Here is a 23,400-nt window from a genome sequence, read left to right on the forward strand (position 1 = left end):
ATTTCACAATAAGTCTTTACAAATTGGGGGAAAAAAAGAATTTGGGACATAGTATTTTAGAAAGCAGTATAATGTTCTTGAATGGCTTTTGAGAGTAAATATGCGTATGAAAGTTGATAAGCAAGAAAAGACAGGCCCAGGCTGACCAGCTAGCAGTTGAATCTTTTTCAAACTGTTCTAATAATAAATCAGTAGTATAATTATTCCCTAGTAAACCTCCCATTAAACTATTATTTGTCATGGATTCAAGAGAAATAAACTTCCATCAAGAAGTACATCTTTATACTTTAAAAGAGGACACTTTTAGTTATGTATAGGAGCAGCGAGCAGTTGACTAAGTAAGGATGAACTATTGTGGACCTGTGTGCACTGTATCTTAGTTTATCCTTAACAGAAGGGAATCAGCTATGAGGAGAGAGCGCGGTACCTGCAAACAATTGTCCAGCACCACTTAGAACCAACAACATTTGAAGACTTCGCAGCACAGGTTTTCTCTCCAGCTCCCTACCATCACTTACCTTCTGATTCAGGTAAGAGGAAAAGAAAGTATTGATTACTTGTCACAAACACAAAATGCAATACCCTTTTCTTCTAAATCTTGGGTGAATAAAATTCTGATAATTGAAATATATTGTTCATGACTGTTTGAGTTTGGCCTACAAACTTAATTTGTTTTCTTTTATTTGGATGTGGTTCCTTAAAAATCCAGTGATCTTCATAAAAAGTACATGGTCCACATCTTACCACAGTCACTGGCTCTTGCTTTGCATGAGATTCTGAAGTATGTGCAGAGGGAACTCTCAACTTCAGAGGATCAGATTTTATGACTGAGGATATGGTGTCATCATCTCTAACTTTACAAGTAAAGCTAAACCAGTCTAGAATTAGAGGCATTTATCACAGCAAATTATGTTATAATATTTGAAGACTTTTAAGAGGGTACTGCATTAAGACAGTTAACTAATTTTAAAGAAATCATCAAAAATGACTCATGGCCTTCCTATTCTGTAATATCTTGCACTCCTTATGATTGTTTCATTTATTTTATTTTCCCTCTTTAGATCATTAAGTATCAGTTCTGTTTATCTGAAGGTAAGACAAAGTGTCAACCAAAACACCTTCTGTTCTTCTCCCATTTCCTCTTTCCAGAAATAGCAAGCTCTGTGCTTGTAACTCAGACAGTAAGAAAACTTAACACTGCCCTGTTCATACTAAACATTTCACAAATTGTCACTAAATTTTCTCCCCAGAATTATACTAACTAACCCAGGTCTGCATGAAACACTAACGTGGTTTGGGGATAAAGTAACTAATGATAGGACTAGGACTCCTTGGCTAAAATTAGTTATAACTTGTTGTATTGACTTTGTTTGTCTGTCTGTTTCTCAGCATGAAAAAGTAGCTCTATTGAAGTGACATCATGTGTCTTTGTGGTTTTGCAATGCATTCTATTGTCACCAGATACCTCAGCTCATCTGTTGGCTTTTCTCTGTGCGCCTTGCGCTACACTAGGTGCCTGAAATCAGCGAGGAGTGTTATGGTGGTGTCCAAGGGCAGCATAAAGAGCACAGTGGGAACTTGGCCACAGTAAACTACTTCTCATCCTCTTACATCACATGCATTTTTATATCGGTTAAATTTAAATTCACAACACTTTTTCAACCTAATCTATTTTTAAATAAAATTGTAATTCTCAATTGAGGTTTCATTAATAAAGTTAAAGCTTCCTTCCAGTAATAATTTGCCATCTGAAAAATAATTTTACCAAAGAACTTCAACTAACATAAAAGACCTAGTAAAGAGAAAATATGCCATGCTAGGTTAAATCTTGAAAATAAGATAAAAAGTGTAAGATTCAATTTCAAAGATAGACACTACATAAAACTAACCAGTCTGGCATTAAGATAAAAAGGTAAAAGAAGGGTATCAAAGGAAAATTAAGGAACAGCAAAATGAAAACCACTTATGTATACCCCGGCATTGTCATCGTCATTCCTAGAGACCATCTGGTAAGATGCAAGGCTATATTAAAGAGCCTTGGCAAACATTTGTGTCTTATATAGTCAAAAGGTTTTATGACCAAAAAAGGCTGATGGAGCACACTGGGCTCGTGCTCCACTTCTGTTTACAAATGTTGTTCTGCTTCTGTTATTATCCACCAGCAAGAATCTTTAGCATTTGTAATCTGAAAGTTCTTTTCATGTTCTGTGTATTGTTCTGCACATCTAGCAGGTACACAAATAGGAAGTAAGTGGTATTTTGAGCTTTGGAGACATTAGCACAGGATGTTGCTACTATAGCCATCCAAGACTGTGTTGACTTCATTTTTAATGTGTCAGTGTTCTTATGAATTTTTTCAGCAAGATACTTGATTTGATTATTACCTAAACAGTAATAAAAATACAAATTTAAGCATGGACTTAATAATGATTTACAATTTTTTAAATTAACTTTTTAAATTGCCTCTGCCTTTACGAACATCAGAGACACACACTCTGGTTTTATAAATGGTGCTCTACCTCTGAATGGCATGTGTCAGTGTGTTGCAGACCTTAATAATTATGGAAAATTTTTTGCCAGAATGGCACTCAATCCAACACAATAATAACTATGGTTACAAACATAGTATCTGAAAAATAATTTTTCTTCTACTTAAGCTGCATAACAACTTGGACCTGACCGCTACTTTGAAAAACTGACATAGTATGATGTTTATTGGAATTTTTTTTTGAGACATAGTCTTACTATATAGCCCAGGTTAGCTTTGAACTCTTCTGAGCCACTAGGATTAAAGGTTTAGCCAGCCAGCACACATGTATAAATTTATTTTTTAATCATAGAATTTGTTTGCTCCATTCAGGAAATAGATTATTGCAATTGAGAATCAACTTTAGATATCCTGTGTATAGAAAACAATACTAGTCAGTCGTAGTATATTTGAAATCACATTTTTTTAATTGCTAGTATGAAGATTATAGTCCTTGTAGCCAACCCTGTAATTACTGTGTTATACTTTATTTAACTCAGTGGAATAGTACAAAAAACTATTCGTAGGGGACTGGAAGAATAGTGCAGTGGTAGAATGTATGTTTACCAGGCTCAGGCATTGGCTGAGCTTATTCCCTAACTGAGGGGAAAAGTTTATGTGTGTTTACATAATTCTGTTCATCTAAAACTTGCTGGTTAACAGTAATCTGCTAATAGTGGTGACATTTAAATCTAAAAGGATTTTTCATGTAACTTTATTTAAATAGATGTGAAAGATTTCAGTGTACCATAATTGATCCATAAATTTTATAACTGCATTTTCTCAAAATGTACTGTCTGTGGCACTAGACTGATAACTTAAGGGAAATTATTTTTATCCCTAAGGTCATTGAAGGAAATACTGTGATGTCACACTGTGTTGATCTTCCATAACTACATTAAAACATTATTACATTTTCTTGACCTTTAATTTTTTTTAAGTTACAGGAAAAATGTTTTATCTTAATGAGGCATGAATGTAAAAAATATCAAAAGTTATACACACACACACACACACACACACACACACAGTGTATTTCCTCTAACTGTAAATTTGAAAATAGAATCATTCTTGTTCCTGGCCAGATCACAGTGATAGTTCAAAAATATTCATATTTTTTCTAATGTTACCTTGTTCTTTCAACTGTTCTGGGTTTTTTTAATAAAAATTATAAATTCATATTAAGGAACAGAATCCTATTTTGCTGTGTATAATAAATACTACTACTTAGTTTGTCTTTCTTGATTTTTGCATTAAAAGTATGCAAACACTATGTATTTTTATTAAATCTGGAACTTTTAGTTTATCTAGAATTACTTGTAAGACTCTATTACTGCCTTCTTTGGGGTTGTTTTTCAATAACTTAGCTATTTAATTCTTCAGCAGTTACAGAGTTGACTGAGAACATGATTCTCTACAAGTATGTACATGAATATATGTACGTATAGATACATATACATATATCACTTTTAGTAATTATCTTTATTAAATATATTTTCTATATTTTATAGATAGAAAAATATAAAAATAGTGATTTACTTATAAAATTATCATAACTTGTGACAGTAATTACTGGGTTCAGTTTTTATATAGAACACTCATTTGCATGTAAACCTTTTGTAGTGAAAATAATTAAGTAATGGTTGAGTGTAGGGCACTGCCCTTACTGCAGTATGTGGGCCCTTTCATTCATTCTTAGCAGCATATCTGTGCAACCTGAAAAGATGAAAGAAATGATATCTGGATCACTCCACAGGTGCTGAAGTCAGCACTGCACCTGACTCTGTCTGCCTTCAGAGCCCATGGTCTCACCATCACAGTTGCCATCTAGACTGTCTTCAGCCCCTTGCTGTTGCTACGGAGGAGAAAGGGCGAGGGTCAAGGAGAAGGAGGAGGAGATCGGTTGCTTAATACTCATCACATTTTTTACTCAGAGCCTGTTGCACATTTTGTTTTTAGGGCTCTGCTTTTCCATTGAAGAATCCTTTAAAAAGAGGTGTAGGGTTCCCAGGGAAGAGGGCTTTTTAAAAATCAGACTGATCTGTATTTAAATTATAATCCTGACATTTATACCACATGAAGTCAAATTAGCCTATGCTCTGGCAGTTTCCTCACTTGTCAGGAGGAGATAAAATGGCCTGGTATATTCAGGTCTCCAGTAACAGCTTTTGAATAGCTTAAAACAAATCCACTTTGTTTGTCTGTATTTCTGTACAGTTTGTATTGAATAATGTGTTACTTCCTTTATGACAGTTAAGGGCTGAGTCTGCGTAATCTTAATCATTAACTATAAACAACATTAAAAAGCAGTAGGTTTGATGTGGGTAGGGGTTTAAAGTTTACCGCCTGTATTGTCCTTGGCTGGTGCCTTAGTTTGAGCAGGACCCCTGGGCCCAAATCTGCCTATCATAATGTTCTACTTGTAGGTTTCTAGAACACTCAGAGGAAGGACAGCAGGTTACCAAGAAGAGACTTGATACCCTGTGAGCATATACAGGGGGAGGCAATCCCCCTCAGGAACAGTAATAGGGGAGGGGAATAAGGGGAAAAGAGGAGGGAGGGAAGAATGGGAGGATACAAGGAATGGGATAACCATTGAGATGTAACAAGAATAAATTAATAAAGGAAAAAAATTTTTAAAAAGAAAAAAAAAGCAGTAGGTTTATTGGAGTGATTTATAGCACTCTCCACATAAGAAGATAAAGCCTTTGAAACCTACGTGTATGTTACAGAGACTGTCCACATGTGGATGACTATAGTTCATAGGTAATCATTTTCTGCAAAAATATGTCTAGTTTCAACCCTTCCTTCCAAACCCTGCCTGTTCTGAGTCAAAGTCTCCTATTGGCTTTATAATAGCTGTTTATGTAGCCATACTTACTTTGTACCTGTTACACTCCAGGCTCTCTGCTACATAGTCATTAATCTCCACAACTTGACAAGGTAACTACTGTTGTCTCCACTTCACAAATAAGAAAATGACTTCAATCAGCTTGCCCGAGATTAAATAAAACAAGAGCTGGGCCAGCAAAACGGCTCAGCAGGTAAGGTGCTTGCCACCATGCTGGACAACCTGCATTTGATCCCAGGAACCATATGGTAAAGGGAGAGAACTGACTCTCACAAGCTGTCCTCTGACCTCCACACATGCACACACACACACACACACACACACACACACACACACACACACACTCACACACGGGGCAGGGGTGGGGGTGAGGAGTAAGTAAATAAATGTAAATACATAATTATTATAATAAAACAAGACCAGAAGTCCCTAGCCCCATTTATTCTAACACATTCACATTGTCTTTTAGTTTGTCTAATTGAAGTTACTTTCAAAGTTACAGTATTTTAAAGACTTTATTAGCCAATAACTTTAGGGAGTTTTAAAGTGACCACACTTGTCAGCAGATAGTACAAACCAAAACAAAATTTAAAAATCATTTATTTCCCTTTTAAAATGTCTGTGGAGCTTTCCAAAGTCTTATCAGTGGTTTCATCTATGATAGTTTATTACAGTCAGCCTGTAGTATACCAGCTTGTATAGCCAAAATGTAGACCCAGTCTGTGGTGCACCTTCATGGTTAGTGCACGGGCAGAGAGGAGCCATGGGTACTTTTTAAGCTGCTCTGGAATATACACAACAGCAGGAATAATTCAGTCATATCTTCATGATTCATATGGTGTAAATCAATAATTAGGAAGAATAGGTTGAGATGGGAAATGGCAAGTGTGACTATATTCTTTACAAATCCAAAGCTGGGGCCTGCCTTCTGTAAGCTGTTAGGGAGTGTGGCTGTGCTGAGCATATTCCACATGTGTGGCTTGCAGAAGTGGAAGCAGAAGACCTACACCAGCCCTGCCTCTGTTGACTCCTTTTAATTATATGAAATGTAATCATGTTAATGTGGCAATGACTGCCTGGTTACACAGTCCCTATCTAGAGATCTTAATGACCGAATTATGAGCCAATATGGACGACATGGAAAACGACTCTTCTTGAAGAAAGTATCTTCTAAATAGAGAAGCAGGGTATGCTCCCAGATGCCGAAAATGGGCCTTCTTTACTGTCGATAAAAAGTAGGAAGGGGCCAGAGAGACAGCTCAGCAGTTAAAAGCGCTGGGTGCTCTTCCAGAGGACCAGGGTTCAGTTCCCTGTAACTCCAGTTCCAGGGGGTCCAGCACCCTCACACAAACATGTATGCAGGCAAAATACCAATGCATGTTTTTTAAAAAAGTTTTTAAAGTGAAAGAACAGTGATTCTCACTGTCAAGCTGCCTTCAAGAGTTTCAACCAATGGAAACAGTTGATGGAAACATTTTGTTTTCCTCCAAAGATTCTTTGGTTTGAGGATTATATGGTGCCCTCTTCTGGTCTGCAGGTGTTACATGGAGGCAAAACACTGTATATATAATAAATAATAAATCTTTAAAAATAATAATAATTAAATGAAAAAATACTCTTGGTTTTTCAAGACAGGGTTTTCCTATGTAACAGAGCTGTCCTTGACTGTCCTAGAGCTCAGCTCTGTAGACCAAGCTGGCCTCAAACTCACAAAGGTCCAACTGTGCCTCTCGAGTGCTGGAATTAAAGGCGTGTGCCACTGCACCTAGCAAGAAATCTCTTAACTGGGATGCTCGAAAGCAGTACTCTTGAGTAAAACTTGTGTGGTGATGTAAATGTCATATGTCTGCTCTATCCAACATGGTAGCAACTAACCAGGTGTGACTCAGCAACTTGAATGTGGCTAGTGTTGCAAGGAGTTTACATTCTTAATGTTAATTACATAAAAACGTAAACATTTTAATGTGGCTGTTACCTCATTACACTATCTAAAGCCCTTGTGAGTGAATTGTAAGACAATATCAGTACAGTGATCACACTAGACAGTACATGTTTCTCGGCTCTCTCACAGATTTTTCTCCTGTTCTCTTTTCCTATTTGAACTTGTTTTGTTAGTTGGTAAGTATGGCATCTGAACTGGCGGAGCATCATTGGCCGTTGTGGAGCATCCCCACTCTAACTCACTGCATGCAGTTGTGTTCATTGTACAAACCTGGTTGCTCTCTGTTGCTTGGGTAACTAGCACCTGCGCAGTCTCCCTCACAGCTGTCCCTATCTGCTCTTTTGTTCTCCACTCTGCTTGCTTCTGCATTTCTTCCTTCACAGCAGAAAGGCATGCACTGCTAATTCTCTTCCTCCAAACCTCTGCTAGAGACACTGCCCTCAAGGTAATATCACTGGGAGGGGAGCCCTCTCCTCACACAGCAGCCCCAGGAAGCTCAGCTACTGCTCTTCAATGGCTTTCCCAACCCTTGCACTGTGCTTCCCTAAATGAGCTGTGAACTTTATTCTCTGAATATTCTAGTCTGTGTTACTGTAAGCCAGCTCAGATCATTGGGAAGAGTAAACATGAACAAAAATACTTCCTGCTTTATTTTATAGGCCAGCCTCATCTTGGTTAAAAGTAAGATATTGCAGAAGATACTTTGACAGGAGTTTCCCTTAGAAATGGGTATTTGTCCCCAAGTATAATTATACCATTTGGTCTTTAAAAGTACTTTGAAGAATTCCTTCGGGGGGGGGGGGAGGGGAGGGGAGCGTGTATTGAACATTTTTGTTTTTCTTTTACAAATATGTATACCTTCAGTTTAAGCATGAGTATTTTTTTTAACACAGGAATGCTAGAATAATTGTCCTAATCCCAAAGTGTCAGGTTTTGGAAGAACTGCCCTGTACATGACATACAGTTTTCCTATTTGAATTTATTTTGCTTAAAGTTCTATGTCTACTAATTCTACTAACTATAAATGTCTAAGCTAACAAACCCAATGCATATGTCTTAAAAGTATTTTCTGAGGTCGATTTGTCTTTTCTGACTGCTTTCAAATGAAAATTCCTGTATTTTTCCATATCCCAAGAATTTATCTACTCCTTCTGCAGCCTCCTTAAGTCCCTAGCATGATCTCCTAAGGAGCCTAGCATGTGCCAGTGTGGAGGATCCTCTCTGGCTTGTCTTGCTCCTCACATCCCATGGCCTTCCCTGCATGCTGGTGGCGCTTTAGATAGATCCCTGCAAAGACTTTACTTTCCATTGCTTTCTCCGGGGTGCTGGCTCTGGACACGATAATTGGTGCTTTCTCTAATAGGATGACATGAACCACCAGAGCACAGGGTTTCGAATATATTTGTAAGCACTGAGGGACAGCAAGTCTTGGACTTGCTTTTTTTTTTTTTTTTTTTTAACCACTAAAGTCCTCATGAAGGGTTGGGATCCTGCTGCAGTTTATCAGCAGGAAGCTTGCTACTGTGTGAGAGGCTGAAATGCTAATGTGCTCACTCTCTCCTACAGGATCCTACCCAGAGATGCCACCCAGTGACGCACCCACAGCAGCACAGGTGGATGGGGCTGAGCTGGCCTCTCCAATGTCTCCTCGAACTAGCAAAAGTCGAATGTCCATGAAGCTGCGTCGGTCCTCTGGCTCAGCCAATAAATCCTAAGGAGACAGACAGCCGGGCAGTGATCAGCAGTAGCCACCCCAATCAGCAGTAGTGTTAACTCTTTCACGCCTCATGTTTGCCAGAACATTCATACTCCTTCCTGTACGTTTATTTGAGGAAACATTGGATGTAGAGTAATGTTCACGTTACTATTTTAAATTTGGACTGTTTATTTAGTTCAGTTCTTTCCCACACTCCAAGCTGCCATATTTTGAGGGTCTAGTTTTATTCCACATTTCACCTTCCTAGATAATCATGTCTAAGTAGTGCTGCCTTCAAATTCATGATTAATGTTGAGCCAAAATATAATTGGACAGATAGTCTTGTGTTATTTATTGTGCCTCATTACAACTTTATGATTCAATAAATACATAGTTTTTACCGTTGTAACTTTTTGGTAGTGCTGGGAATAGAAGCCAGCATGTCAAGCATGCTAGGCAAGCACACTGTCCTTTACACCCCAAACCTACAAAAGTAAATTAAGCACTTATAAAGTTAGAGCAAGCTGCACATGTGTTTATTACACAGGATGTGTGCAGATTGCTTATGTTACAGACAGGAATGCTCCAGCAGCCATGCAGCAGCTCAGATTCCAACTGAAACTACATTCATTAACTAGGACAGTGTCTTGTCTCCTGCAGTGCAACCGACAGCACAGCACAGTCAGTAACCAGGAAGACCACCGCTGAACTCTGACTTCTGTTCAGCTTTTTTAGGTGGTATCACTCACTGTTACATGCTATTTCTGTTTTGAGGCTGTGGTCCTTTATTATTGACCAGTTTATCCTGGTGTGTCTTTGTACTTTAAGTACCAAAAAAGAAGATGGTGGAGAGAAGAGTGGAAAACTTCTTTTATAAATGTTTTGCTCAAATTATGTGTTTTGTTTAAAAAGCAAAGGGAACACGACCCAGGAGTCTTAAGTTAAAGCTAATAATTTAGTACTAAACTTGCTGCAGGTGCAGGTTGGTGTGCATCCCACCTCCAGAAAAATTTCCCTGTAGTAAATAAGCTGCCCCCTTTGTTTAACATGGGCATCTCCTAAGGAAATGTAGCATGATTGATACCAACTGCATGTGTAAATACATCATCCTGAGAAGCCACAGAATATAAATTATGTATCATTCATGTAATGTCTACAGATTTGTAATGGGACAAAAAGATGACATGGTATTTAATAAAAATGAAATAAAAATATTCTTCACACTTCCTGTCTGTGATCGTATTCTATTTTGTGTATTTTCAGACCTAAAAGCAGCAGGGCTGTGTAATTGGGAGATGTAACATACCCCCTGTAGTGTCTTAGCTAGTCATGAAAATAAACATAAATGCATTTTCAGAAGCCATGTAGTGGCTTCTCAGAGGCCTTCCCTCCATCAATGGAAGCACAAAGTCTTCCACTTGATAAGGCTGGCCAGAAACTTGACCAAAAATCAATGTATCCATCTCATGGCATTTGACTTTTGCATTTTGAACATTTTTAATTATATTTTCAGGAATAAAACTTCTGCCAAATTTTTCTAAGCAAATTTTCAGAATTCCTATGTACTTTTTAATGAAAATTAATGCTTATAAATAAAAGCAGTCTAATGAGTAAGGAGAACCTGTAAGAATATGATCAACCAGTATAGAGAGTTTCCCATAGCCAACAGGAATAATTTTTCAAAGGAAAATCAAATTTAACTCCTTACATATTTCTATTGGATTGATAACAGGCAACAAGATGGAGAGAGTGCTGACTTGAAACAATGAAACTAATTAACACCACTCATAAAATCCCTGTCACCTCCAGGTAACACTTGAGTAGATTTTTTTTTTAAATACTCATCCTGTTTTCTGTTATGTTTGTGGGGAGTGTTTTACAAAGTTTAAAAACAAAACAAAACTGTTTCTATTTCTCCCTGGAACTTCAGTCTGCAGCTAGACTTCAAAGGAGAAATTCCCATTGCATTTCAGCACCATTCATTTGCAAGATATACTATCTCCTGCCTTTGTGTTCTGCCAGAACAGGTCCCGAAGACTGTAAAGTAAAATACTGGTACTGGGAAGGTAAGAAATGTGCCTTTGAAAATACACTGTGTTCAACCATTTCTTAAGACAGAATAAAACTAGCATAGTCTACGTACATTTATTTGGTGGAACCATCTTACAAATCTATTTGTCAAACGTCACTCAGCCAGTGTCCCAGACTCTGGTTCTTGAGGGAATAGATACAGAATATACATTGAATATGATTTACAAAAAAGAAATTCAGAAGTTGCTCCTAAAAGGAAAATATAAACAGTTGAGTGAATTGGCGTTCAGTCCATGGTGGATTACAGGTATTAATGTCTTCCTGGAGTTGTACAGTTTATGATGTAGTGTGCAGCAGATTTACAGCATGGTCATTACATAATTAAACGAAAGCTTGCTAAAACATTCAAACTTTAGAGATGAGCATAGTACTTTCCTCCCGCAAAGAAAAGATATGTAAAGAAAAATTTTAAGTACTTCCTCCTGGATGCAGCACATAAGATAGGTGAAATTCAGAGGGCACACCAACTCTTTCCCGTTAAGCAGCACCTTTCCCGCCCCACTCCAAAACCTAATTTAAAAGAAGAGACGAATACATTCAACCGAGGAAACAAAGTTCCAGGGACAATATCACACCAGACAGCAACATCTTCAGATTTCCTGTGCATTTACATGGGTCTACGTCTTCCTTCCCTGCAAGTTCGGCATCAGACACAAAGCTTGATTTACAATATACAAGGCAAGAAATCAGATCCTTTTAAGAAAGAAACGACTTAAGTGCCTGTGATGGCGAGGGGGAAAAAAAAACCGGTAACTTCCACTTCAGGTAGAACCTTGTGTAGTCAGATTTGCACGCGTTCACTGGACTTTCCATGGGAACTACAAAAACCATATTGGATCCGTTGGAGTCTCCAGTGATTTACAAAAGGGTAAATCCTATTTTAGTAAGGGAACATGGGGACTTAAAAGCTGTCAGCTTTGACCGTGGATTTTTATACCAGATATACATACCTGCTCTAGAGAGAGAATTTTACATCTCGCTGCCCTCTCCTCCCGGGCGGGCGGCGGATTGTGACTGGGGAGACTTTTAAGAGGGAAGGCATGGGAAGGAAAGAGGAAATGGCAAGTTGAAGAAAGCCCCACAGGAGTTTCCTTACTGGTTTCTCCAAGCCATTCTCGAAATCTCACCCGGCCTCCGTCCTCAACAGCCAGGCCTCAGTGGCATCTGCAACAGCAACACTTGCCGGCTTTCTGAGGGGTGGCACTTATTGATGTGCCGGGTCAAGCCCGGAGAGCTAAAAAAAGTGGATGGGCAGTACTTGCACGAGAAAATCTGCTGAGTGCTACCATCGGATGCCCCTCCCGGGCCTGCTTCCGAAGGAGCCCCGACCAAAGCGGGCAATAGCAACTCCTCGCGGACAGCATGCCATAGCCGGTGCTTCTCTCGGAGATCGGCGGACGGGAAGTGCGCCCCGCAAAGAGGGCACGCGAAGGTGAGTGGGGCCGTGCGCTCCGAGCCGAAGCTCGGGGCTGGTGCGCGGGCTGGGCCCGCTTCGTGGGTGCTCAGGTGCTTGCGCAGATAGGCCTGGCGACGGAACTTTTTGTGGCAATACGGGCACACGAAGACCTCGGATGTTGCTCCCGAGCTGGCACCGCCTGGCCCAGGACCGCGGCGCCCTAGCATTACCTCCGGGTAGGGAGCCTGTGGTCGCGTGGCTTCTGGGTGCACCAGCGCTTGCAGGCCTGGGCGCGGGGCGCTGTCCCGGTGCTGACCGTCCCCGGAGCTGTCCCGGGCCTGCGGGTGCTGATCGTCGGTCCGCAGCACGCGGCCGTTCTCCTTGCCAACCGAGGAAGGGTCCGAAGGGGTCAGTGGTACAGTGAGAGGCTTACTCGCGGCGCAGGCGGGCGCGGGACGTGGCTTGTGCCAGCGGCGGTGGGAGGCGAGGTTTGCGGGGCAGCTGAAGACCTTGTCGCACTCGGGGCAGCGGTACTCGACGCGCACGATGCGAGAGCAGCGGTGCTGAGCCAGCGCGAAGGGGTCCGCGTACTGCTGCTTACACAGCTGGCAGATGAACTCCCCGAGCGGTGTGCGGACACCGCCCAGAGCCCGCTCCGGCGCCCCGGGCTCCTCCTCTTTGATCTTCAGACCGAGCACCGGGGAAGTGGTCACCTCGTCGGCGAAACTCAGCCTCCTCACTGCTTTAGGTTTCCTGACGGCCGCCGGAGCTGGGGCGCATCCTGGGGCTCCCTTACCGCGGCGCTGGAGGCCGTGAGGGGCGGACGCCAGTGCGGAGACGGGGACGGAGACGGGGACCCGCGCTGGCACCAACTGCTCCCCAGAGGTCGCGGCCGCGGGCGCCACCGAACAGAAGGCGGTGGCGCTGGGGAAGGACTCGGCGGAGACCGGCGAGCGCAAGCAGCGCTCCAGGAACGCGCGGCGCAGCTCGGGCCCCGCGGGCCTCGCGGGGCTGGGTCCCGGGCCGTCGCCGCTACCCGCGCCCCACTCAGTGCCGTCCCGCGCGGGCGCGAGGCAGGGGGAACCCGACAACCCACGGCCGGGCTCCAGCGGCGAGGGTGGCGCCGCGAGGGGACCCGGGACAGGGAAAAGCGGTTCGGCCGGGCGCGCGCGATAGGAGCTGCCAGAGCGCTTGGTTCGCTTCACCAGGAAGCCCCTCGGCATGGTGGGTCAGGTGCGCGGACAAGCCCCAGAGCTACACCGGCTGGGCCGGGCCGGGCACGCGGCGGCCAGCTTTATAGCTGAGACGCCGGGCCGGGTCGGGCTGGGTCCCTAGGGCTGCGCCGGCCAATCAGGAGTGGGAGCGGGTCCCGGGGCGGGGCCTTCGCCCGGCCCGGCGCCCCAAAAGAGACGCGGGAAGACGGGAGGGCACCACCGGGCTTAGAGCGCCCAGTACAACCTCCAGAGACCGCGTGTTGGGGGACCCGGGCTCCGCCAGCCCACCATGCGCTGGGAGTTGACCGAGCCGGCTCCTGGGCGTCGGGCTGAAAGGCTCGGGCGCCGAGGAAAGACAGTGAAGGAACGACCGCCGGGACTAGGCGGGAGTCCGCGCGGGAACGGGTTAACGTCCTCTGCCAGCACTGAGCTGATGAGAAGCTGCTAGAGATCTGCAGGGCGGCTAAATCCACCGCCCTGTGCCTACACTTGACGGCGGGAGCACGTCTGCCATCCAGTATCGATCGGGACTGCGTGAGCCTGTGAGACTATGAGAATTCATCTGGGGAGAAGGGCTCTCGGCGCCGCAGATCGTGAGTGCTGGCAAACCTCTGGAGCTCAGGACGCTGCACGGTTCGGGCGCCCGAGCTCTTGGCTGATAAGTGTCCCCTCCCCTGGGGGAAGAGGAATAGGGAGGGGAAGGGATCTAATTTTCGACTGTCCTCACATAAAGTGGTTTCTCTGTTCACACTTTCCACTTAAGCTACCCAGAGACATGACTTAATGCCTTACTGGCCTGTTTAGCATGGAGGAGATTGAGTGAGAAATGCTGGTGGAATTGGCATTACCTCTGCTTCCCTGTACATGACAAGACACTGCAAAAGATGTGCGGTAGACCAAACTCAACAGACTGCCCCGTCTGCCTCTCTCCACCCGCCCTCACCACCAGCCCAGCACATCATTGTTGTACTTAAGAACGGGAAGAGATTTGTAAGTTTGTAATACTAACTGAACAGTGAAATAATTAGCCAGTGTTCCGCAGAGGTACCACGCCAGCCTTTATAACAAAAACCTATGCAACGTGAAAATAAGACAGGGAACAACCTGTGCTCAAGGCTCCTCGCTAAACAGAACTAGAAGGCGAATCCGGTAGGGTTAAAGTGGAATGCAGGCTGAGTTCCATCATCACTGAAGTAATTTTACATGGAGGACAGTATTTAAGGACAGCGACATGTCTCAAGCTTCCTGTTCAGTCCCACTGCATCTTAAGGACTGGATTAAGTCTAGCAGTCACGCTGCTTCCCACTAAACCGCATGGAGTCAATGCAATAAGTGTAACATTTTACCAGCAGAATTCATATCCTGAGTCATTAAAACGCTAAGGTCCTAAGTAGGCTGATAAACTGTTTCCCAAATTGGTCGTTTCTGACATGTCAGTTATGTATGACGTGGCGTCTTCTAACTCAAATTCATCCCAGGCTTCTTTTTATTCTTTCTTCTCAAGACCCAGAAGTATCTGTGACGTGGGAACGTGGTGTGAGGATTCTAAGGCTTTAAAACAGCCCCTTGCCCAGGAGGCGTTTTCTCTGAAGCAAAGAACAATCCCACATGTTTCCCACAAGCTCCACTGGTGCCCAGCCACTCCACACCCCATCCTGTCCCATAACAACCTTCCTGGAAAAGTGTTCACCAGGAACTTTTTTTCTTAATCCTTAATCTAACATTTTCTAGAAAACATTCACAAAGAAAACTGTTGACCACAATGTTGTTGGCGAGTGTAAATAATCTGAAATTAACTCAAGGAAATCATCTATACTGACAATGATGACCTAGCCATAACCATCACCTCTCAGGGTTCAATTCTCTAGCTGTGGAGTAAATCTGATATAATTTCAGGAATTGTGAAGGAAAAAAACAGGGCAAGACAATAGAAGGGAGACAAGTGGGGATAAAGGGGAAACAAGAGAGGGTGTGAGCCGAATAGAACCCACACGTACTGTGCTAGTTAATTTTCATCAGTTTAACACAAACTAGAGTCACCTGGTGTCTTAGTTGGGATTTCCACTGCTGTGAAGAGACACCATGACCAAGGCAACTCTTATAAAGGAAAACATTTCATTGGGGCTGGCTCACAGTTTAGTCCAGCAGGGCAACGTGCAGGCAGACATGGTGCTGGAGAAGTTCTACAACTTAATCTGCAGGCAGCAGAAAGGGACTGTCCTAACACTGGGAGCATAAATATTAGACCTCAGAGCCCACCTCCACAGTGACGCACTTCCTCCAACAAGGCCACACCTCCTAACAGTGCCACTCCCCTTGGGCCAAGCATTCAAACATATTGAGTCTATGGGGACATCCCTATTGAAACCACCAAACCTGAGAAAGAGGAAACCTCGTTTGAAGGAATTGCCTACATCATATGGGCCTGTGGACATATCTACAGGGCATTTCTTGATTAATGATGGGTGTAGGGACTCCCAGGCTGCTACAGGTAGTGTCCTTCCCAGGAAAAGTGAGCCTGAGCTATATGAGAAAGCAGACCAAGCAAGCCAAAGGGGCGGACCCACTAAGACACATTTGTCTATGTCCTCTGCTTTAGTTTCTCTGCCTTCAGGTCCCAGCTTCCCTTCACGATGAGATTAAATAAACCCTGCTCTGCCTAAGTTTCATTAGGCTGTGGTATTTATCAAAGCAATGGAAAGCAAATTAGGACACACTAGCTATATACAGGGAAATGACATCATGAAACCCATTTTTTTGTACAAATAATATCATCACAGTAAAATAACTTTCAAATTTTGGGGAAATATTTTTGGAAGAAAGAAGATCCCTTTTGTCCTGAAATCATAGTGCATATGAGAAAGACTCAGCAGCTGGCCTACTCTTTAATCCCTTGAATATCTGGAGGATTTTATCTTTGGAGTTTTTGTCAGGAACCATCTCATTTTTTCTGCTTCCCAGCCCCCATCACTTCTGCCTACAGATGTTTCTGTAAAACCTAGCATTTGTCACTATTAGAAGCCATGGACCTCGAGAACTTGGAAGTCAGCCATGGCTCCAGAGTCTAAAAGTGAACTACTGAAATGTTCCCCTAAACTTAATCCTGTGTGGATTTCCTCATTTTATCAAATGGCACCTACATCAAACCCCAAAATCCTTTGCCTCAAGCTACCCTCATTCTCAGTCCATTAGCAATTCTGTTTATTTCCACTTTCAAACGGTTTCCTGACTCTGAATCCTTCTCAGACTCTTCATCATTACATTCCTGTCGTCTCCATCCACCACCACTCTCCCATATGCTCTATTTAGAAACAAAAGGAAGTTGACTGTTTTGCTCTTTTGCTCAGAAATGTCAGGTGACTCCCACCACATTTAGAATAAAATCTGAAGACATCACGTCACTTACAAATGTGGCAGCCATATATGTAACCAGTTGGTTGGTTTCTGGTTGGTTGGTTGGTTGGTTTCTAGTTGGTTGGTTGGCTGGTTGGTTGGTTATTGAGTTCCTGGTTGGTTGGTTAGTTCCTGGTTGGCTGGCTGACTAATTCCTAGTTGGTTGGCTGGTTGGTTTTCCTCAATGCTGGAGATTTAACAAAGGACTGTCACATACTATGCAAGTACTTTGCCACTGAGCAAAGTTCCTAGCCCCAGGTTTCCCATGCCCCTATTCATTCCATCTCTCCCATCCCCACCGGTCATCTTTGTTTCCTCAGATGTGACACATCAAGGCTGTTTTCTTCTGTTAGGCCAGTGGTTCTCAACCTTCCTAATGCTGTGAACCTTGTCACAGCTTCCTCATGATGTGGTGACCCACACACACATAAAATTAATTTTGTTGCTACTTCATAACTGTAGTTTTGCTAGTGTTATTAATTGTAATGTAAATATATCTGTTTTCTAATGGTCTTCGGCAACCCCCGTGAACCCCTAAGACCCTAAAGGGGCTCCCAACTCACAAGTTAAGAACCACTGTGCTAAACTCAAATCCAAATGGATCAAATACCTCAACATAAAACCAGAAACACTAAGTCAGTTAGAAGAAAAAGTGGGGAAGAGCCTGGAACATATTGGCACAGGAGACAACTTCCTGAACAGAACACCAACAGCCCAGGCCTCAAGGTCAACAATTAATAAATGGGACCTCATGAGGCTGAGAAACTTCTGTAAGGCAGGAGACACTGTCAAGAGAATAAAGAGACGGCCTACAGACTGGGAAAAGATTTTCACCAACCCTACATCTGACAAAGGTCTAATATCCAAAATATATAAAGAACTCAAGAAATTAAACACCACCAAACCAAATAACCCAATTGAGAAATGGGGCTTGGAACTAAACAGAGAATTCTCAACAGAGGAATATCAAATGGCTGAGAAACACTTAAAGAAATGCTCAACCTCCTTAGTCATCAGGGAAATGCAAATCAAAACAACTCTGAGATTCCATCTTACACCCATCAGAATGGGTAAGATCAAAAATTCAAGTGACATCACATGCTGGCGAGGATGTGGAGAGAGAGGAACACTCCTTCATTGCTGGTGGGAATGCAAACTAGTACAGCCACTTTGGAAATCTATCTGGTGCTATCTCAGAAAACTGGGAATAGGGCTTCCTCAAGACCCAGTTATTCCACTCCTTGGAATATGCCCAGAAGATGCTCCACCACACAACAAGAACATTTGCTCAACCATGTTCATAGCAGCCTTATTCATAATAGCCAGAACATGGAAACAGCCTAAGTGTCCCTCAGTAGAAGAATGGATAAAGAAACTGTGGTACATATACACTATGGAATACTACTCAGCTATTAAAAACAAGGAATTCCCGAAATTTGTGGACAAATGGATTGAGCTAGAAATGATCATAATGAGTGAGTTAACCCAGAAGCAGAAAGACTCAAATGGTATATACTCACTTATATCTGCAAACTAGCCCAAGGGGCATGTCCCATGAAAGCCTTCACTTACCAGGAAACTGGGACAGAGGTGAGGACATCCTATTGGGACTCTAGATGAGAGAAGCATGGGAGAATAGCAAAGTAGAAGGATCCAGAGGGTCCTAGAAACCTACAAGTAGAACATTATGATAAGCAGATTTGGGCCCAGGGGTCTCGCTCAAACTAAGGCACCAGCCAAGGACAATACAGGCGGTAAACTTTAAACCCCTACCCAGATCTAGCTAATGGACAGAACACTCTCCACAGTAGAGTGGAGAGTGGGGTCTGACTTTCACACGAACTTTGGTGCCTCATATTTGACCATGTCACCTGGAGGGGAAGACCTGGTGGCACTCAAAGGAAGGATAGCAGGTTACCAAGAAGAGACTTGATACCCTATGAACATATACAGGGGAGGTAATCCCCCTCAGGAACAGTCATAAGGGAGGGGAATAAGGGGAAAATGGGAGAGAGGGAAGAATGGGAGGATACAAGGGATGGGATAACCACTGAGATGTAACAAGAATAAATTAATAAAAAAATTTTAAAAAGAACCACTGTGCTAATGCTCATGCCTTGTTCTTTAATTTTGCTCAGGTCTATACTCAAATAACGCCACCTCAGACCTTCCCTGAAGCCCTAACTAAGCTAGTGATTCTCTGAGCTTGAGAGATGGTTTGCATGTCTCTACATGTGTATGTGGGTTGCACGTGCTTATGGAGGCCAGAGGTTGACATCAGGGGTCTCATTCGGTTGCTTTTCGCCTTATTTCCTGAAGCAGAGTCTCTGACTCAGGCCAGAGCTTCCCAGCTTGGCTAATGTGGCTGGTCATCATCCTCCTGGGATCTGTCTCTGCCTCCAGAGAACTGAGATAACGGGCTTCCATGTGGCTGCTGGTGGTCCCAACTCTGCTCCTCATGCTTCTGTGGAAAGTGTGTGATCCACTGAGCAATCTCCAAAGCCCCTGGTAGCTATTCCTTTAACTTATTATTACAAAGAAATGGGTTTTACAGAGAAATTTTCACAGAGATATATCATTATACTTCGTTTTTGTCCTGTCGCACCCTCTTCCGCTCCCTCTTTCATTCCACAAGTCTTCATTTTGAAAAGGTAAATCTGATAGCTGTGTTGGAACAGAGCTGTAGGGCTGAGGAGACAATCTGGAGAAACGGAAAAGAAGATGAACTGTGAGGCAAGTAGCCCAAGCCAAAAATTATAGGATAAAAGATAACATGGGCTTAATCATTGAAGTGCTGAATATATTTAAATAATTGATTAACAACTGTGTAATTACATTTATCTGAGTGTTCTCCCTGTGTTAAGCAGTAAAATAGATGCACATTCTAAAAACTTGAGAGCAGAAGGGAACACGCGGCTTGACTTCCCCTCGGCCATGAACGAACGAACGACTGACTGCCTTTTGAAATTGGGATTCACTTCGAGAGCTCTTAAGCAATGAGAACAGTGAGCCCGAACTCAAAGGAAAGGGTTTCCAGGGACATAAGATGTGATATAGGAGAGACATTGTAGTTGCCAGTGGGCAGGGTACATGCTGGGCCATTTTCTTTGGCCATCCTCACACTCCAGAGCGCAGTCCTCCCCTCCCAGGACAGCTCGCACACTTCCTGTGCCCAGTGTGCAGCACTCCTATATCACAGATACTTAAGCCTTTGTCAGCACTGTACAAAGACAGCTCCCAAATATCATTACAGATTCTCCTGTGAGCATTCTTCCCTCCTCCCTTCCAGTCTCAAAGGAATAAATACTTTCTGAAATGGACTCACTGCACAGAAAGAAAAGAAAAATATGCAGGTTTGAATCCTAGCACTGCCATTTACTGGAAAGCTTAAAATGTGTTTTTCCTTGGTTCTCAATTAGGTATTTCAATATGTAGACTATAGAGTGTGAATTAGATGAGATGCAGAGAATCCTCTGCTGTGTTGGCTCATGCTCACACTTGTCTTGAGAATGCACGTCTCCTCCAAACTCACAAGGGTGACGACAATGCAGCCCACTCTTTGTTATACAAATAATGTGTGTGCATTTGTTCCAAACAAGCATCTTGGACTCCTATGAAAGCACCGACTGGCTGGGGAATAGGCCTTGTCAGTCTTTATTTGCATATGTATATTAGACTTAATATCCAATTCATATGCTTGAAAAGAATATGCATTTTGCAACTGAACATGCCAAGACTAGGTGTGTGTATCTAGGCGTTCTCCCCCACGTGGCAAGTTACAGATTTCTCTCTTTGTTGACTCTCAACTTTTACTGCATATAAGCTTGAGGTTCATGGTTTGAAGATTCATATTAATTAAAGCCACATCTGTTTAGATAACTGAACCTTTCCCCACCCTCAAGTCTTATCTTGAGGTTTTCTGCTGTAAAGTGTATTGGTTGGTCAATTTGGGAACACATCACCTCTCTTTTGATTAGTCATCTCCAAGGTATATATGTCTTCATTTTCTTTTTTTTAATATATTTTATTAATTTATTCATATTACATCTCAATTGTTATCCCATCCCTTCTATCCTCCCATTCCTCCCTCCCTCCCACTTTCCCCTTACTCCCCTCCCCTATGACTGTGAATGAAGGGACCTCCTCCCCCTGTATGTGCTCCTAGGGTATCAAGTCTCTTCTTGGTAGCCTGCTATCCTTCCTCTGAGTGCCGCCAGGCCTCCCCATCCAGGAGATGTGGTCAAATATGGGGCACCAGAGTTCATGTGAAAGTCAGACCTCACTCTCCACTCAACGGTGAAGAATGCCCTGTCCATTGGCTAAATCTGGGTAGAGGTTCGAAGTTTACTGCACATATTGTCCTTGGCTAGTGCCATAGTTTGAGCAGAACCCCTGGGCCCAGATCTGCCCATCATAATGTTCTTCATGTCTTCATTTTCAACCTTTCTTTAGCATTGAGTCTTCAATGGCTCCTGCTAATAGCAGTCCCTATTTTTTAGCCAGTGGTGGTTTTAATGTAACTGAACTTCCAGCCCCTTTCTTGTGCCTAATTGCTCTTATATTTGGAATGAAATCTGCCATCTCTCAAAAGCCTTTACATTTGAACAATTCCGTCTGGTTTTATCCTTTTTTTTTTTTTTCCTTCCTTGTTAGATCAAAGTCTGATCCTTACACATACAATGCCCCTTAGCCAGTTTAAAATCTTCACTCATGGTCTTTTCTTGTTTTTAAACTATAACATTTTAATCAAGCAAAATTCTTCTTTGATAATAAAAAGACATCTGATACCTAAACTCCACCTACTCTTTCTTGACTCATGCTACTGCGGCTGTGTGCCTTAGTATTTATTTTAAAGGTCACAGCATGGGCTGAAGAGATAGCTCGGTGGATAAGAGCTGCCTGCCTTTGCAGAGGACCTAGGTTCAGTTCCCAGCATCCATATCAGGCGGCTCATAACTGCCTAGGACAGGCAATACCGCTGGCTCTCTATGGACACCTGAGCTCATGTGCACATAATTAAAAATAATAAAAATGAATCTTTAAAACAAGAAGCACAAGGTCCCTCTCAGCTCCACATCAAGTTCAAGGCCAGCTTGGACTATAAGAAATCCTATCTCCAAAACAAAACAGGTTTAATTTATTTATATATATTTACATAGGTATATATACTTAGATTTAGCAGTGTCAAAATACATCATCAGAGATATATCTGAAGAGTTTCTCTCCATTTAGGCTGATGTTGGCTGTGGGACTGCTGTAAATTGTCTTTAGTATATTGAAGTGTGTCCCCTGTGTCTCTAGTGTGTCTAGTACTTTATTATGAAGGGTGTCGGATTGTGCCAAAGGCCTTTTCTGCATCTTAAGGAGCTCATTTTGTGGTTTTGTCTTTCAGCCTCTTTGTGTGGTGGGCTGTGTTTACTGATTTCACATGTTAAGCCACCTCTGCACCTCTGGGATGAAGCCCACTTGACCATGGTGGATGACCTTTTTGATGTGTTCATGGATTCAGTTTTCAAGTATTTCATTAAGAATTTTTGCATCTATAATCATTGGTCTATAATTTCCTTTTTGCTGGTTCTTTGTGTGGTTTTGGGATTAGGGTAAGAGTGGTTTTTGTAAAAAAACAATTAGGAAATGTCTCTTCAGTTTCTATCTTGCAGAATAATTTGAGGCATATCAGGGTTAATTCTTCTTAAAAGGTCCAATAGAATTATGCACTGAATCTATCTGGCCTTAGATTTTTTTTTTGGGTGGGAGAATTTTAATTACTATTTCTATTTCACTAGGGGTTATAGGTCTGTTTAAGTTGTTTTTAATCTTTTTAAATAATATTTTATATATACATTTATATTATTATAAAATAAACTACATAGAGCACGAAGAACCACAAAACAATCAGGAATTATATTAATGTTACAGTCATAGTGTCTTGGCTGTTCATATTTGGCAACCTTGTAGAAAACATTTTCCTATCTTGGTGAGTCTAAAGTTCTGAATGTAAATCGGTATCTATCATATCTCATCACTATCAACTTAAAACATCTACCTAGACCTAAAAACATCTTAACCTCTAAACAACTAAGCTCAATTGTGAAACTAAACTATCTGGTCCTCAACCCCATCAAAGACTAGAAAAGAAATAAAATTAATTATCTAAGTAGATAGAAAGTGCAGGTTAGCAGCTTCCAAATAAGATGACAGAGACAGTTTGCTGCCTGACCAGTTACCCAAAACTCTCTATAATGTTGGAGCACCATCTCCAGCCTTCTGGCCCAATATATCTGACAGAC

At 42.4% G+C, this 23,400-nt stretch overlaps 2 protein-coding genes across 7 annotated transcripts in view; one reads left to right on the forward strand and one right to left on the reverse strand.

Annotated features, from left to right (window-relative positions):
* Nucleotides 1–10,239, forward strand: part of RALGAPA1 (Ral GTPase activating protein catalytic subunit alpha 1) — a 210,289-nt gene extending 200,050 nt beyond the window's left edge. For 4 of the 6 annotated variants that reach the window (XM_084791681.1, XM_084791684.1, XM_084791683.1 and 1 more), the window contains 2 exons: nt 406–530; nt 8,887–10,239. In XM_084791681.1, the coding sequence (XP_084647807.1) occupies nt 406–530; nt 8,887–9,035 (274 nt within the window). In that variant the 3' untranslated portion in view covers nt 9,036–10,239. Of the gene's footprint in view, nt 1–405; nt 531–1,061; nt 1,093–7,449; nt 7,497–8,886 lie in introns of all 6 variants that reach the window. The other 2 variants (XR_014780905.1, XM_084791682.1) reach the window with 2 other exon arrangements.
* A 304-nt stretch (nt 10,240–10,543) lies between these two features.
* INSM2 (INSM transcriptional repressor 2) lies at nt 10,544–18,088 on the reverse strand. The gene has a single exon (XM_084791686.1). It carries the CDS (start codon nt 13,724–13,726, stop codon nt 12,248–12,250), a length of 1,479 nt encoding a protein of 492 aa, XP_084647812.1. The 5' UTR covers nt 13,727–18,088; the 3' UTR covers nt 10,544–12,247.
* Between the last annotated feature and the right edge of the window lie 5,312 nt (nt 18,089–23,400).

Source organism: Acomys minous, assembly GCF_964271855.1.
Source record: "Acomys minous genome assembly, chromosome: 8".
Lineage (NCBI taxonomy): Eukaryota > Metazoa > Chordata > Mammalia > Rodentia > Muridae > Acomys > Acomys minous.